This window comes from Cetorhinus maximus, chromosome 4, assembly GCF_964194155.1.
Source record: "Cetorhinus maximus chromosome 4, sCetMax3.hap1.1, whole genome shotgun sequence".
NCBI lineage: Eukaryota > Metazoa > Chordata > Chondrichthyes > Lamniformes > Cetorhinidae > Cetorhinus > Cetorhinus maximus.
Window position 1 is genome coordinate 37,009,907 of NC_135882.1, and position 19,870 is coordinate 37,029,776.

The 19,870-nt window shown below is 44.9% G+C and overlaps 1 protein-coding gene across 1 annotated transcript in view; it reads right to left on the minus strand.

Annotated features, from left to right (window-relative positions):
• Positions 1-2,383: 2,383 nt before the first annotated feature.
• LOC144679573 (regulator of G-protein signaling 22-like) overlaps positions 2,384-19,870 on the minus strand; it is a 56,636-nt gene continuing 39,149 nt past the window's right edge. The window contains exon 4 of the mRNA XM_078540080.1: positions 2,384-2,459. Within this exon, the coding sequence (XP_078396206.1) occupies positions 2,442-2,459 (18 nt within the window). The 3' untranslated portion in view covers positions 2,384-2,441. The remainder of the gene's footprint in view (positions 2,460-19,870) is intronic.

Here is a 19,870-nt window from a genome sequence, read left to right on the forward strand (position 1 = left end):
CAACAAAACTTGTTTCCCTGTATCTAGCAAATTCTCACTTCCTTGAAAGTGAACACATTCTGCACATTTGCCGCTTTTCTGCATTCACCGCAACTTACATTTCCCCATTTCCTTCCACTTCGGTAATGCTGCATCTCTGTATCTTCCAAACACCCAATTTTTGCAATTGATCAAATTCTAGCATTTTTTCTATGTACAGATATTTCTCTATCTCTCCTAATTTCTGTCGATCTGCATTAATATCCTTATCTCTTAACAAACCTCCACATTTGCAGCCACTCCACATGATCTGAATATTCAATTACTGAACTTCTCTTTTTCTCAGCAAATCTGGTTCTTTGTATCCAGCAAGTTCTCTATTTCTTGCAAGTAATCAATTTCTGCACATTTCCAGCTTCTCAGCATGTACCATAACTTTAATTTCTCCATATACATCATAGCCTGCCAAATAGGTTCTCTATATCTAGCAAAATGTCAATTCCTGGATATTTCCCGATCAACTTCAAGCATTTTCTCTATCTACAGGTATTTCTCATTCTGCTTATTTGTAAAATCACCCAAACCCATGAAATTGACTACTTGTACATTGTGCTCCTTCTTTGAAAGGTTCACCTCATCCTTATCCAAGTGTATAAGTTTCAACATTTCTATCAACTGCTCTACCTCTACCACTTTCTACTGTCTCCAGGCATTATTATCTCTGCTTCTAACAATATCCGCTTTCCCAGCTGCGCATCGTTCACCTCATCCTTCAATTTCACCATTTCTTTCTTTTTCAGCGAATCTGGTTCTCTGTATCTAGGAAGTTCTCAATTTCTTGCAATTAATCAAATTCAGCACATTTCTCTGCATTCACTGCAATTTCAATTTCTCCATATCCTTTGCTATTTATGCTTTCTGCTCCTTCTCTGATTGTACAAGTTTAAATATTACTATCAATTTCTTGAATTCTACTACTGTCTACTCTCTATTTACATTAATGTCCCTATTTGTAACATTCTCCACATTTTCAGCTGCTCCGCATTCATCTGGACCTTCAATTTCTTTTTTTCCCTCTTAATCAGCAAATCTGGTTCTCTGTATCAAGCAAGTTCTCAATTTCTCGCGAATAATCAAATTCTGCACATTTCCAGTTTCTCCGCATTCACCACAACTTCAATTTTTCCATATCTTTCAAGTTCTACAAAACTGTCTCCCTGTATCTAGCAAAATGATCAACCTCTGGAATTTTCTCCATCTGCAGATATTTCTCATTCCCCATATTTATAATACCTCCCTATTCCATGAAATTCACTGCTTGTAGCTTGTGCTCCTTCTCTGAATATATAAGGTTCTCCATTTATAACAATTTCTCTATCTCTTCTAGTTTCTACTGTCTCCATACATTAATATCTCTACTTCAAATAATCTCCACATTTTCAGCACCTCACCCTTCAATCTCTCTATTTCTCTCTTTTTCAACAAATCTGGTTCTCTGTATCTAGCAAGTTCTCACTTTCTTGCAAGTGAACAAATTCTGCACATCTGCAGCTTCTCCGCATTCACAAGCTGCAGTCTTCTGCGGAGGGTGTCCTAGACTGGTAAACATCCACCCCTGCAACATCTCCAATTTACACATGAGGTTTGAGTACTGTGCTGGCCCAACAATTGTCAATACCCTATTTCTAAATCAATATTAATTTTGTCTTCACTTGGGTTTTACCAGTTCCATCTTAGACTTGTGCAGGCTTTGGAAAAGGTTGGCAAATACCTGGCAAATGCCTCTAAAGAGTCTAAAGCAATTTTCACACCATCCCTTTAAATTTCCAATAATTCTTTGAATTTTCCAGAAGCCCTATAAGGATTCATGTAAATTCCTGGCACTATCTTCTCTGGCAGTTTCCCTGGGCAGGCACAAAATCTGCTAGGGGCTCACTTAAATATTCAATTAATCTCATGGAAGATCCAGTGAGATCAGTCTCTGATCTGAATCAGCAAGTAGTATGTTCACTGCTGCATTCCAATGCTGAATGGTAGTTTAGAGAAAATATATGCTTTAGTCTAGCACTGATAATTTAAATGTGAAATCAGTATATTGGAATTCAAATCCAATTTGAACCCTGATAAGAGCAATTCCTTATTTGGTACAATTGATTGCATTACATTCCATGAATTGGCAACCCCGGCAGGGATTAGTGTTTACAGAGATTTCATGATTGCCAACACATCTTAGCATGATGAACATTCAGTTCCAGAGTTTAATGCACTGTAAAAATGGACGCAGGTTTCATCTGAGTTATTTCTCATCTTTGTTATGTTTCAACATCAAAAATGCCAATCACAAATAATGATTTTGAAGAGCCTTTGTGCTTCAAGAGAGAACTAAAAAGTTCATAGTTCAGGTGGTAAATTCCTTTAATTCACAGATTTCAGTCAAGTTTATTTTCAGTTGTCAGCCTGCCTTAGATGGGCTTAATTTCCTGCGAAAATAAAACAAAGTTATGGTTACTTCTACCAATCTGTACCACCAGTCTATTCTTTTTTATGACTAAATGGCATAAACAGGGTGATTGTGGCCTGAAGATGGTGTTGCGCCATTTACTGGTGCTCTACCACTGTATCTTGGTACAGTCTTGAGATGGGTGGCCAAAGTACCCATCTATTTCAGGTGAGAGACCATAAGATTGTGGCAGCTGGAATGCAGTGTAGTTGAAGCAGTAATTGACCCAATACCATTTTCCAGATTATATTGTTGTGTTTATGCCAGGCTAGAGGGCTTAAAGTTGACTCTAGTGTATTCTCCAATTAACAGTGATTAATGTCACTGGAGATTGTTAGAAACGTTTTTTAAGTATGTGTTCTTTACTGCTAGGGTGTGTAACTTAATTGGCATGGCTCTAACTGCTAATTGCTGTCAATCAGCATACCATGAGGCCAATTAAATACTGGATACATTTTTGTGCAGGCTGCTGGTTCCTCTCCAAGTTCTGAAGAAACCATCAGGAAATTACTCTTGGAACTCTTCTGAGTTCCAATTCCCAGAATGAAGCATTGCCTGCAAAGGACGCACAGCAAAAATCCAGGTGATGCTTCCTTGATGTTACATGTGAACATATGAATTAGAAGCAGGAGTAGGCCACTCGGCCCCTTGAGCCTGCTCAACTATTAAAAGATCATGGTTAATCTGATTATAACCTCAACTCCACATTCCCACCTACCCCTGATAACCTGAGGTGTCAGCTGTGGCTCAGTTCATAACACCCTCGCCTTTGAATCAGAAGGTTGTGGGTTCATGTCCCACTCCCGGAAATCAAGAACTGTGAATGTACTCGAAAGAGTTACATGCGATCTGTTGATAACTCGAAAGAGTTACCCCTGAGAACCTTTCACCCCCTTGCATATCAAGGATCTGTCTCACTCTGCCTTAAAAATATTCAGGCTCTGCTTCCACCACCTTTTGAGGAAGAGAATTCTGAAGGCTCACGACCCTCAGAGAAAAAAATTCTCATCTCTGTCTTAAATGAGCAACCCCTTATTTTTAAACAGTGACCCCTAGTTCTAGATAAAAGCAAAAAACTGCGGATGCTGGAAATCCAAAACAAAAATAAAAATACCTGGAAAAACTCAGCAGGTCTGACAGCATCTGCGGAGAGGAACACAGTTAATGCTAGTTCTAAATTCTCCCACAAGAAGAAACATCCTCTCCACATCCACCCTGTCAAGACCCCTCAGGATTTTATACGTTTCAATCAAGTAATTTCTTACCCTTATAAGCTTACCCTTGTTACCCTTCTTACCCTTGTAAGCTCCAGCTTACAGCTCCAGCTCCAGCTTAACAAGCCTAACCTATCCAACCTTTCCTTATAAGACATCCTTCCCAATCCAGGTATTAGTCTGGTAAACCTTCTCTGAACTGTTTCCAACGCGCGAGCACTCCAAATGTTGTCTCATCTGTACAATTGAAGCATAACCTCCCTACTTTTGTAATAAATTCCCCTCACAATAAATGATAACATTCTATTAGCTTTCTGAATTACTTGCTTAACCTGCATACTAGCCTTTCATGGTTCATCACGAGGACACTCAGATCCTTCTGAATCTCAGAGGTCTGCAATCTCTCACCATTTAGATAATATGCTTCTTTTTCAATCTTCCTGCCAAAATGGACAAATTCCATTCCAACATAAAATATGTTGATATGAATGTTTATGATGGGTTATATTGTTGATGAGGATGCAACATTGTTTGCACAATTTCTCTGTATCTATAAGGATGTGTCATTTATTCATAATGGAATATACTTCTGGGAGCTCAGGGAACAAGAGATGAACATTTGTCTTCAGTCTTCATTGGCACAGTTTTAACATGGTTTCTGTGGTATGATTATTCTGAGACACAGTTCAAGGTATTGTCATTTCAAGGGCAGAAGAAGAAAGGCATTGCCTGGAATCCCAGGCAATCTTGAGGGATGAAAATCTTCCATGTTGTCTTCACTGCTTTTTGTTAAGTATATGTAACATCTTGCTTAATAAATTCTACTTGATTCATACCGTCCTTCTGATATAAGAAGAATGGTGGCCAGCAAGAAAGAGCGACTCTGTCAAACATCAGATGAGAGGCACCCTCTACATGGTCATACACCTACACCCAGCCACCTAAAGTCAAGGAAGAGCTTCATGAACAGTGTTGTTCCATTACAATCAACCCCATCTGAAGCCCGCATCGTCTTGTGGAAAGACCGGCTCGCCAGTCTCGAACAACCCCCAGTGATGGAAATTCTACCAGATGAAAGCCTTCCCCCAGGAGCTAATTGCAACTGGGCAACCTGGAAGTGCCTTAACAGACTTAGGACTGGTGTAGGTCATTCAAAGGTGAGCAAATGGGGATATACAACTTGCCCGACAACTTGTGAATGTAGAACTGAGCCACAGACTATGCAACATCTCCTGCAATGCCTATCGCTAGAGGAACCCTGCACTGTTGCAGATCTTGCCGAATTCAACAACAAGGCGCAAAAATTTGTCCAGTTCTGGCTGGGCCATGTATAGACTGTCCATGGACACGATAAGAAGACTTGATTCATAAATACTAGTTATTTGTACCTTGTTAGGTCAGGCACAACTAAGGATCCCATTGTTATAAATTAAGAATTTGGAACTTAGATATTTTGAGTAAAAGGGTTTTATACCTTAAAACCCCTAAATTTACAGGAGGAAAAATTGCCTAATGCAGCAGTAAGGGATCTCTATTTATAGGGACCATGGCAGATCTCACAATGTCAGCACTGTTTGAAAGAAAACAAGCAGTGCGATGGAGGAAAGAACAGGAGCATGGATGCATGACATGGAAAAGCTGGCCCTCCCCCAGTTCACAGACTTAGTCCTGGAGGTCAAGCAGTGAGGCCAAAGAGCCTCTTAAGGTCAGCCAGCTTCACGAAGGAGTGAAGTTGCTCAGGCGATGAATGGATTCACGTGTTGTAAAAGATTCAATGACCTCAAAAGATCCAGCAAGTTGAGTGGTCTGCAACTGTCAGCAGGCATCCGGCATTCTCTCATCTCCTAGCAGTCTTCTGCACAGAACTCATATAATGCTCTTCGCTGTCACACATCTTTCTTCCTCTCCAACCTCCTCCTCAAATCTCCATCTCAACTGACATGACTTATATTCATTTTCATCCTATTAACCCCTTGCTCCCATTCCTCACAGCCACCTATCTCAAATTCTCACCAACTATCCTCAGAGATCAGTGAACCTATCATATTCTTAACTCTCTGGCTTTTCTCATGTCAGGGGAAGACAGCCCACAATTCCAGAGAGCGGCACAAAAGTGAGGAATGGAGCTCTAGTCATAAGCCTGACATCCAAGAAGGAGGAAATCCTGGAAAGCAGCAGGAAAGGCCATTGATGATGGAGAGATGGGGTGACCTGAGAACTATTGACTGCATTATATATCACACTTAGCACTTAACTGTCACTCATGTTGAATCAATTTCACCAGTACATCAAATGTCATGATATGAACTATGCTAACTTGGAACCTTATTTCATCACTCTCTTTCTCTCTCTCACACACACACACACACACACTCTCACACACAAACACTCACAATCTCTCTCCACACACTTTCGCACTCTCTCTCACGCACACACACCCTCACTCACACATTCGCACTCTCTCTCTCACACACTCGCACTCTCTCTCATACACACTCTCGCACTCTCTCTCACGCACACACACACCACACACGCTCACACTCTCTGTCACAAACACACACACTGACACACTCTCTGTCACACACACACTCACTCACTCTCTCTCACACACTCACTCTCTCTCACACACACTCACTCTCTCTCACACACACTCACTCTCTCTCTCACACACACTCTGTCTCTGGCGCACATGCTCACTCTCTCGCACACATACTCTCTCGCACACACACACTCGCACTCTCTCACACACACACGCTCACACTATCTCACACACACTCTCTGTCACACATACACTGACCCTCTCTCACACACACTCACTCTCTCTCTCACACTCACTCTCTCTCGCACATGCACTCTCTCTCGCACACACACACTCTCTCACACACACACTGACACACTCTCTCACACACACTCTCTCTCATACACTCTCTCTCACACACACACTCTCTCACACACACTAACTCTCTCTCTCACATACACACTCGCTCTCTCTCACATACATTCACTCTCTAACACACACACTCACTCACTCTCCACCACACATTCATTCTCTCTCGCACACACACACACTCGCACTCTCTCACACACACACGCTCACACTATCTCACACACACGCGCTCACACTATCTCACACACACTCTCTCTGTCACACACATACTGACACTCTCACACACACTCACTCTCTCTCGCACATGCACTCTCTCTCACACACACACACTCTTTCACACACACACTGACACACTCTCTCACACACACTCTCTCTCATACACTCTCTCTCACACACACACACTCTCTCACACACACTCACACTCTCTTGCACACACTCAGTCTCTCTCTCACACTCACACTAACTCTCTCTCACACACTCTCTCACACACACACTCACTCTCACACACATTCACTCTCTCACACTCACACACTCTCTCTCACACATACTCACTCTCTCACACACACACTAACTCTCTCACAGACACTCACACACTCTCCCCCGCACACACTCATTCACACTCTCTAACACACACTCTCTGTCTCACACACACTCTCTCTCTCACACACACTTGCTCTCTCTCTCTCACACACTCTCTTTCTCACACAGACACACACACTCACTCTCACATGCACACACTCTCTCACACACAGTCATTCGCTCTCACACACATACACACTCACTCTCTCTTGCACACACACTCATTATCTCTTGCAAACACACACTCACTATCTCTCGCAAACACACACTCACTCTCTCTCTCACACACACTCACTCTCTCTCACACACATACACACACAATCTCTCTCACACACGCACACTCACTCTCACACACGCTTACTCTCTCTCTCACATTCGCTCACACTCTCTATCACACACTCATTCTCACACAGTCACTTTCGCACTCTCTCACACAAACACACACTCACACTCTCACACACACACAAACACAATGGGACACATACTCTGTCTCTGTCACACACACACTCACACATACGCACTCTCTCATATACACACACAAAACAGGATGCACACTCACATTCTTTCTCTCAAACACACACACAACGGGACACGGACACACATGCAAAATGGGACACACACATGAAAAACAGCACACACACATACGCAAAATGGGACACAAACATACAAAATGGGACACACACACAAAATGGGACACACACACGCACAAAGCGGTGTGGACACAAAATGGGGGACACACACTTATTCACTCTCTTTCTCTCTCTCACACACACATACACAAAATGGGACACACACAGGCACACACACAACAACAACAGGACACACACAATGGGAAACATGCACAAGATTGGACGGACACACACACGAAATGGGGCACACACACATTTGCTCTCTCTCATTCACACACACATACACACACGCACATACAATGAGACATACACACTCTCTCACACACTGTCTCTCTCACACACAAATACACTCACTCTCTCACACACAAACAAATACACTCACTCTCACTCACACTCACTCACACACGCACGCACTCTCACACACACACACTCACTTTAACACATTCCCTCTCCCATACACTTGCACATTCTCACACAGACATTTGCACTCTCTCACACACACACTCACTCCCTCTCTTGCACACATTCACTCACTCTGTCTCGCGCACACACTCATTCACTCTCTCACACATGCTCACTCACTCTCACACACAGTCACTTTCGCATTCTCTCTCTCACACACAAACACAACGGGACACACACTGTCTCGCTGTCACACACACTGTCACACATACCCACACTCTCTCATACACACACAAAAAACAGGACACACACTCAAATTCTTTCTCTCAAACACACACACAATGGGACCTGGACACACACATGCAAAACGGGACGCACACACACGCAAAACGGTACACACACAAATGCAAAATGGGACACACACATACAAAACAGGACACAAACATACAAAATGGGACAAACACATACACACAAAATGGGACACATGCACTCACAAAACGGTGTGGACACAAAACGGGACACATACACTCACTTGTTCACTCTCAATCTCTCTCACACACACACAAAATGGGACACACACAGGCACACACAATGGGAAACATGCAGAAAATGGGACGGGCACACACAAAATGGGGCACACACACTTACTCTCTCACTTACACACACATGATGGGACATACACTCACGCACATAGAACGAGGCATACACAACGGGACACACACATGTACACACACACTGTCTCTCTCTCTCACACGCACAAATACACACTCTCTCACACACTCACTCACACAAACACACTCTCTCTCACAGTCACTTTCACACACTCTCACACACACACATTCGCATTCTCTCTCACACACACTCTCACACACACTCACTCTCTCTATCTCACACACACACACTCTCTCTCTCACACACAGTCACTCACTCACACACACTCACTCACTCTTGCACAGACACACTCACCCTCTCTCACAAAAACACACTTTCTCGCAAACACACACTCACTCTCTCTCTCACACACACTCACACTTTCTCACACACTCACTCACACTCTCGCATACATGCTCACTCTCTCTTGCACATATACTCACTCTCTCTCATACACACACACACTCTCTCTCACAGATACTCACTCACACTCTCTTGCACACACTCTCTCACACACACTAACTCTCTCTCACACACACTCACTCTCTCTCACACACACTCACTCTCCCTCACACACACATACACACACTCTCTCACACACGCACTCACTCTCTCTCATACACATACTCTCACAAACACACGCTCACCCTCTCTCTCTCACACACTCACACTCTCTCACAGACACTCACTCACACACACTCACACTCTCTCACACAATCACACACTCTCTCGCACACACACTCACTCTCTCTCACACACACTCACTCTGTCTCACACACATACACACACTCTCTCACACACTCACTCTCTCTCACACACTCACTCTCACACACACGCACTCACACTCTCACACACACTAACTCTCTCTCACGCACACTCACACTCTCTCACAGACACTCACTCACACACACTCACTCATACTCTCTCACACACACTCACTCACACTCTCTTGCACACACACACTCTCTCTCACACACACCCACTCTGCCTCACACACATACACACACTCTCTCACACACTCACTCTCTCTCACACTCTCTCACACGCTCACTTGCTCTCTCACACACACTTTCTCTCACAGACACTCACTCACACTCTCTCACACACACTCTCTCATACACTCTCTCTCACACACACACTCTCTCGCACACACACACTCTCTCCCACACACACTCACTCTCTCACACACGCTAACTCTCTCTCTCACACACACACTCACATACATTCACTCTCTCACACACTCAATCACTCTCTAACACACACTCACTCTCCACCACACACTCATTCTCTCTCGCACACACACTCACTCTCTCTCATACTCACGCTCTCACACACACTCATTCTCTCTTTCACACTCACACTAACTCTCTCTCACACATACTCACTCTCTCTCACACACTCTCACACACACACAATCATTCTTTCTCACACACACTAACACTCTCCCTCACACACACTCACACTCTCTCTTACACTCTCTCGCACACACTCAGTCTCTCTCTCACACTCACACTAACTCTCTCTCACACACTCTCACACACACTCACTCTCTCACACACACACTAACTCTCTCACAGACACTGACACACTCTCTCTCGTACACACTCATTCACACTCTCCCACACACACTCTCTGTCTCACACACACTCTCTCTCTCACACACTTGCTCTCTCTCTCTCACACACACACTCTCTTTTTCATACAGACACACACACTCACTCTCACATGCACACACTCTCTCACACACAGTCACTCGCTCTTGCAAACACACACTCACTCTCTCGCAAACACACACTCACTCTCTCTCGCACACACACTCACTCTCTCACACACACACTCTCTCTCTCTCACACACACTAACTCTCTCTCACACATACACACACAATCACTCTCACACACGCACACTCACTCTCACACACGCTTACTCTCTCTCTCTGACACTCGCTCACACTCTCTCACACACACTCATTCTCACACACAGTTACTTTCGCACTCTCTCACACAAACACACACTCACACTCTCTCTCTCACACACACAAACGCAATGGGACACATACTCTCTCTCTGTCACACACACACTCACACATACGCACTCTCTCATATACACACACAAAACAGGATGCACACTCACATTCTTTCTCTCAAACACACACACAATGGGACACGGACACACATGCAAAACGGGACACACACATGAAAAACAGCACACACACATACGCAAAATGGGACACAAACATACAAAATGGGACACACACACAAAATGGGACACACACACGCATAAAATGGTGTGGACACAAAACGGGGGACACACACTTATTCACTCTCTTTCTCTCTCTCACACACACATACACAAAATGGGACACACACAGGCACACACACAACAACAGGACACACACAATGGGAAACATGCACAAGATTGGACGGACACACACACAAAATGTGGCACACACACATTTGCTCTCTCTCATTCACACACACATACACACACACACATACAACGAGACATACACACTCTCACACACTGTCTCTCTCTCTCACACACAAATACACTCACTCTCTCACACACACAAACAAGTACACTCACTTTCACTCACACTCACTCACATACATGCACTCTCACATACACACTCACTTTAACACATTCCCTCTCTCATACACTCGCACATTCTCACACAGACATTCGCACTCTCTCTCACACACACTCACTCTCTCTCTCTCACACACTCACTCTCTCTCTCTCACACACACACACTCACTCCCTCTCTTGCACACATTCACTCACTCTGTCTCGTGCACACACTCACTCACTCTCTCACACATGCTCACTCACTCACACACAGTCACTTTCGCATTCTCTCTCTCACACACAAACACAACGGGACACATACTGTCTCGCTGTCACACACACTGTCACACTTACACACACTCTCTCATACACACACAAAAAACAGGACACACACTCACACACTCACATTCTTTCTCTCAAACACACACACAATGGGATCTGGACACACACATGCAAAACAGGACACACACACACGCAAAACGGTACACACACAAATGCAAAATGGGACACACACATACAAAACGGGACACAAACATACAAAACGGGACACACGCATACACACAAAATGGGACACATACACTCACAAAACAGTGTGGACACAAAACGGGACACATACACTCACTTGTTCACTCTCTATCTCTCTCACACACACACAAAGTGGGACACACACAGGCACACACAATGGGAAACATGCAGAAAATGGGACGGGCACACACAAAATGGGGCACACACACTTACTCTCTCGCTTACACACACATGATGGGACATACAATCACGCACATAGAACGAGGCAAACACAACGGGACACACACTGTCTCTCTCTCACACACACACACAAATACACTCACTACCACACACACAAATACACTCACTCTCTCACACACTCACTCACACAAACACTCTCTCACACACATTCTCTCTCACACATACTCACACTAACACACACTCACTCTCTCTGTCTCACACACACTCACACTCTCTCTCACACACACAGTCACTCGCTCACACACACAGTCACTCTCTCTTGCACAGACACACTCACCCTCTCTCACAAACACACACTTTCTCGCAAACACACTCACTCTCTCTCTCACACACACTCACACTCTCTCACACACTCACTCACACTCTCACACACAAACTCACTCTCTCTCACACACATACTCACTCTCTCTCATACACACACACTCACTCTGTCTCTCACAGATACTCACTCACACTCTCTTGCACACACTCACTCTCTCACACACACTAACTCTCTCTCTCTCAGACACACTCACTCTCTCACACACACATACACACACTCTCTCAGACACTCACTGACTCTCACACACACGCACTCACTCTCTCTCTCATACACATACTCTCACAAACACACACTCACTCTCTCTCACACACACTAACTCTCTCTCACACACACACACTCACACTCTCTCACAGAAACTCATTCACACACACTCACACACTCTCTCACACACACTCACTCATACTCTCTCGCACACACACTCACTCTCTTTCACACACACTCACTCTGTCTCACACACATACACACACTCTCTCACACACTCTCTCTCTCTCACACTCTCTCTCACATGCTCACTTACTCTCTCACACACGCACTTTCTCTCACAGACACTCACTCACACTCTCTCACACACACTCTCCCACTCTCTCTCACAAACATTCACATTCTCTCACAGTCTCACTCTCTCACACACATTCTCTCTCACACACTCGCTCTCTCTCTCACACACACTCAGTCTCTCTCACACACACACAGTCTCTCTCACACACACTCACACACTCTGTCTCGCGCACACATTCACTCACTCTCACACACAGTCACTTTCGCACTCTCTCTCACACACACATACAAACACAATGGGACACATACTGTCTCTCTGTCACACACACTCTCACACATTCTTTCTCTCAAACACACACAACGGAACATAGACTCACACATGCAAATCAGGACGCACGCACATGCAAAACGGTCCACACACAAATGCAAAATGGGACACAAACATACAAAACTGGAAACACACATACACACAAAATGGGACACGCGCACAAAACGGTGTGGACACAAAACGGGGTACACACACACTTATTCACTCTCTATCTTTCTCACACACTTATTCACTCTCTATCTCTCTCACACAAACTTATTCACTCTCTATCTCTCTCACACACACACATACACAAAATGGGACACACTCAGGCACACACACAATGGGAAACATGCACAAAATGGGACGCACACACACTTACTCACTCTCTTGCTCACACACACAATGGGACACACACTCATGCACATAGACACGCACATAGAATGAGACATACACAATGGGACACACACATATACAAATACTGTCTCTCACACACTCACTCACTCAAACACACACACTCACACACTCTCTCTCACAATCACTTTCACACATCACTTTCTCCCTCTATCACACATTCGCATTCTCTCTCACACACACTCGCGCTCTCTCTCATACACTCTCGCACTCTCACACACTCACTCTCACACACACACAGTCACTCACTCTCACACACACACACTCTCTCTATCTCACACACTCACACTCTATCTCACACATTCACAATCTCTCTACCTAACACACACTCACTCTCCCTCTCACACACACATTCTCTCTCTCACACACACACTCTCTCTCACACACTCACTCACTCTCTCACACACTCACACTCTCTCACACACTCACTCACACTGTCTCTGTCACACATTCACACTGTCTCTCTCACATGCACTCACACGGTCCCTCTCACACACACATGCTCTCTCACACACACTCACTCTCTCTCTCACACACAGACTCTCTCTCTCACACATTCACACTCTCTCTCACACACACTTTCACACTCACTCTCACATACACACACATTCACCCTCTCTCACACACGCACACTCCCTCTCTCACACACGCACTCTCTCTCTCACACACTCACTCTCTCTTTCACACACACTCTCTCAAACATACAGTCTCTCTCACACACACTCACTTTCTCACTCACTCTCTCTCACACTCACACTCTCACACTCACTCTCTCTTTCTCACACACTCTCTCTTTCTCACTCACACACTCACACTCTATCTCACACACTCACAATCTCTATCTAACACACACTCACTCTCCGTCTCACACACACATGCTCTCTCTCACACGCACTCACTCTCTCTCACACACTCACTCTCTCTCACACACTCACTCACACTCTCTCTCTCACACATTCACACTGCCTCTCTCACACACACTCACACGATCCCTCTCACACACACATGCTCTCTCACACACTCACTCTCTCTCTCACACATTCACATGTTCTCTCACACACACTCACACTCTCTGACACACACACTCACTCACACACGCACTCATACTGTCTCTCTCACACACTCATGCTCACACGCACACTCACTCACACACACACACTCACTCACACTCACTAAATCTCTCACACAGATTCACTGTCCCTCTCTCACACAAACACACTCTGATACATACACTCACATTTTCCCAGACACACATGCACACTTACGCACTCACTTTAACGCACACTCTCACACACAAACACTCACTCTCTCTCACACACACTTTCACACTCACTCTCACATATACACACACATTCACCCTTTCTCACACACGCACACTCCCTCTCTCACACACGCACACTCATTCGCCTGCTCACACACAAACACATACTATATCAGACACACATTCACTCACACACACACATACTTTCTCTCACAAACACACTCACTCTCTCACACACAATCACTCTCTCTCACACACACATACTTTCTCTAACAAACACACTCACACACACACAAAGCAGGACACACACACACACAACAGGACACACACACAAAATGGGACACCCACACTTACTCACTCTCTATCTCTCTCTCTCACACACACTTACTGACTATCTCTCTCACATACACACAATGGGACATACATACATACACACACTCACACTCTCTCTCACACCCTCACACTCTCTCTATCTCACACACTCACACTCTCTCTATCTCACACACTCACACTCTCTATTTCACACAGACTCTCATACACACTCACTCTCTTTCACACACACTCACACGCTCTCTCTCTCACACACACTCACACCCGCTCTCTCACTCACACTCACACTCTCTGGTACACACACTCTCTCTCACACGCACACTCACTCACACACACATGCGCACATGCACATACACACACTCACTAAATCTCTCACACACATTCAATGTTCCTCTCTCATACAAACACACACTTTCTCTCCAATACACACACTCACATTTTCCCAGACACACATACACACTTACGCACTCACTTTAACACACTCTCTCACACAGAAACACTCACTCTTTCTCACACACACTTTCACACTCACTCTCACATACACACACACACAGATTCACCCTCTCACACATGCACATTCCCTCTCTCACACGTGCACTCATTCACTCGCTCACACACAAACACACACCCACTATAACAGACACACACTCATTCACATACACATATACTTTCTCTCACAAACACACTCACATTCTCTCACACACACTCACTCTCTCACACACAAACATAATTTCTCTCACAAACACACACTCACACACACACACACAAAGCAGGACACACTGACATACACAGACAACAGGACACATACACAAAATGGGACACACACACTTACTCACTCTCTATCGTTCTCTCTCTGACACACACACTTACTGACTATCTCTCTCTCACACACACAATGGGACATACATACAAACACACACTCTATCTCATACACTCTCACTTTCTCTATCTCACACACTCACACTCTCTCTCACACACACACTCACATGCTCTCTCTCACACACACACACTCTCTCTCTCACACACACTCATGTGATCTCTCTCACACACACTCACTCTCTCACACACACTCACACTCTCTCACACACACTCTCTCTCACACACACACTCTCTCTCACACACACTCTCTCTCACACACTCACTCTGTCTCACACACTCACTCTGTCTCACACACACTCTATCACACACACTCACACGCTCTCTCTCACACACACTCACACTCTCTCACACACACACATTCTCTCTCACACACTCTCTCTCTCACACACTCACACCCTCTCTCTCACACACTCTCTGACACACACATTCACACACACACACTCTCTCTCTCACACACTCACGCTCACATGCACACTCACTCACACACACTCACTAAATCTCACACATTCACTGTCCCTCTCTCACACAAGCACACACTTTCTCTCTGATACACACACTCACATTTCCCATACACAGATACACACTTACGCCCTCACTTTAATACACACTCTCACACACTTTCACACTCTCTCTCACATACACACACATTTACCCTCTCTCACACACACACTACCTCTCTCACACACGCACACTCATTTGCTCGCTCACACACAAACACAACCACTATAACAGACACACACTCACTCACACACACATGCTTTCTCTCACAAACACACTCACTCTCCCACACACACATAATTTCTCTCACAAACACACACATTCACACACACAAAGCAGGACACACTCACATACACACACAACAGAACACACGCACACAAAATGGGACACACACACTTACTCACTCTCTATCTCTCTCTCTCTCACACACACACACTTACTATCTCTTTCACACACACACAATGGGAAATACATACACACGCACACTCACACGCTCTCTCTCACACACACTCACACTCTCTCTCACACACACTCACATGCTCTCTCTCACACACACTCAAACGCTCCCTCACACACACTCACATGCTCTCTCTCACACACACACAGCCTCTCTCTCACACACTCTCTGACACACACTCACACACACATTCATACTCTCTCTCTCACACACGCTCACACGCACACTCACTCACACACACACATGTACACACACTCACTAAATCTCTCACACACATTCACTGTCCCTCTCTCACACAAACACACACTTTCTCTCCGATACACACACTCACATTTTCCCATCCACACATACACGCTTACGCACTCACTTTAACACACTGTCTCACACACACAAACATGCACTCTTTCACACACACTTTCACATTTACTCTCGCATACACATGCACATTCACCCTCTCTCACACACGCACACTCCCTCTCTCACACACACACTCATTCACTCGCTCACACACAAACACACACACACTCACTCACACACACATACTTTCTCTCACAAACACACTCACACACACACACACAAAGCAGGAAACACTCACATACACACACAACAGGACACACACACAAAACGGGGCACGCACACTTACTCACTCTGTATCTCTCTCTCGCACACACTTATTGACTATCTCTCACACACACACAATGGGACATACATACGTACACACACATACACACACTTAAGCTCACACACACAAATTCACTGTGTCTCTCTCACACACTCACTCTGATACACACACATGCACACACACTTTCCCACACACATACACTTACGCACTCACTTTAACACTCTCTCACACACACAGACACTCACACTCTCACGCGCATATACACACTTACTCTCTCTCACACACTCACTCACGCACTCATGCACACGCACACACTCTCTCTCACACACACTCTCTCTCTCACACACCCACTCACTCTCTCTCACACACACCCAATCACACTCTCTCACACACACCCAGTCACTCTTTCTCACACACTCACACTCACTGTCGCACTCTCTGACACACACATACTTTCTCTCACACACACATACACAACAGTGCAAACACACAAAATGGGACACACACGCACTTAATCTCCATCTCTCGCTCACACACACTTACTCCCTATCTCTCTCACACACACACATTGGGACATACACACCCACACCAGGACACACAAACAAACAAAACATGACACACACACACTTATTCACTCACTCTCTCTCTCACACATGCCCACACACAATGGGACACACACACACTTACGCCCACACAAACTCACACTCTCTCGCACATTCACTGTCTCTCTCTCAGACACACTCTCACACACATTCACTGTCTCTCTTTCACACACACTCACATACACATTCACTGTCTCTCTCACTCACATTCACACACACATTCACTGTTTCTCTCACACACTCACACACACATTCACTGTCTCTCTCCCACACACACATTCACTGTCTCTCTCTCTCACACACACATTCTCACACACATTCAGTCTCTCACACACATTTTCACACACACACTTACACACACTCATTCTATCTGATACACACACATACACACACACTTTCCCCACATACACACTTATGCACTTGCTCTCACACACAATCATACTCACGCACTCATGCACATGCACACACACACATGCTTTAACACACACACTCTCTCACACACACAGTCACATATGCACACTTATTCACTCACTCTCTTGCACACATAGACACTCTCTCCCACACACACATACATGTTCACATTATTTCACACACACACTCACTCTCTTACATGCATACACACACAAAACGGGAAACACGCACACAAAACGGGGCACACACACCATTACTCACTCACTCTCTCTCACACACACTTACACACACATTTAGGCACTCTCTCTCACACGCACAAATACTCACTGTCTCTCACACACATATACACACTTAGTCAGACACTCTCACACACACACTCTCACACTTTCTCACACACACACAATCTCTCTGACACACACTCTCTCAAGCACACACTCACACTTTCTCACACCCTCTCACACTTTCTCACACATCCACACACTCACTCTCACCCGCACATGTACACACATATTCACTCTCACATGCACACACACACTCTCACACATACACACACTCACTCTCTCCTTCACATACACACACCCACACATACAGACCTACACACACATTTATGCACTCACTCTCACACAGTCTCACACACACACGCACACTCTCTCATGCACATGCACACTCTCTCACACACACACTCTCATGCACACACGCACACATAAAACTGGACACAGACACACAAAACGGGACTCTCACACACGCAAAATGGGGGACCTGCAAAAAACAAGGGACACACACACTTATTCACTCTCTATCTCTCTCTCACACACACAAAATGGGACACACACAACAACAGGACACACACAATGGGAAACATGCACACGAAACGGGATACATATGCACAAAATGGGACAGACACACACAAAACGGGGCACACGCGCACTTAATCTCATTCTCTCTTACTCAGACACACACGATGGAACACATACACACTCTCTCACACACACTCAGTCTATCATATACACACTCACATTCTCATTAACACACTCAGATACACACACACTCTCTCACGAATACACACTCACACTCTCATTAACACTCTCTCACACACA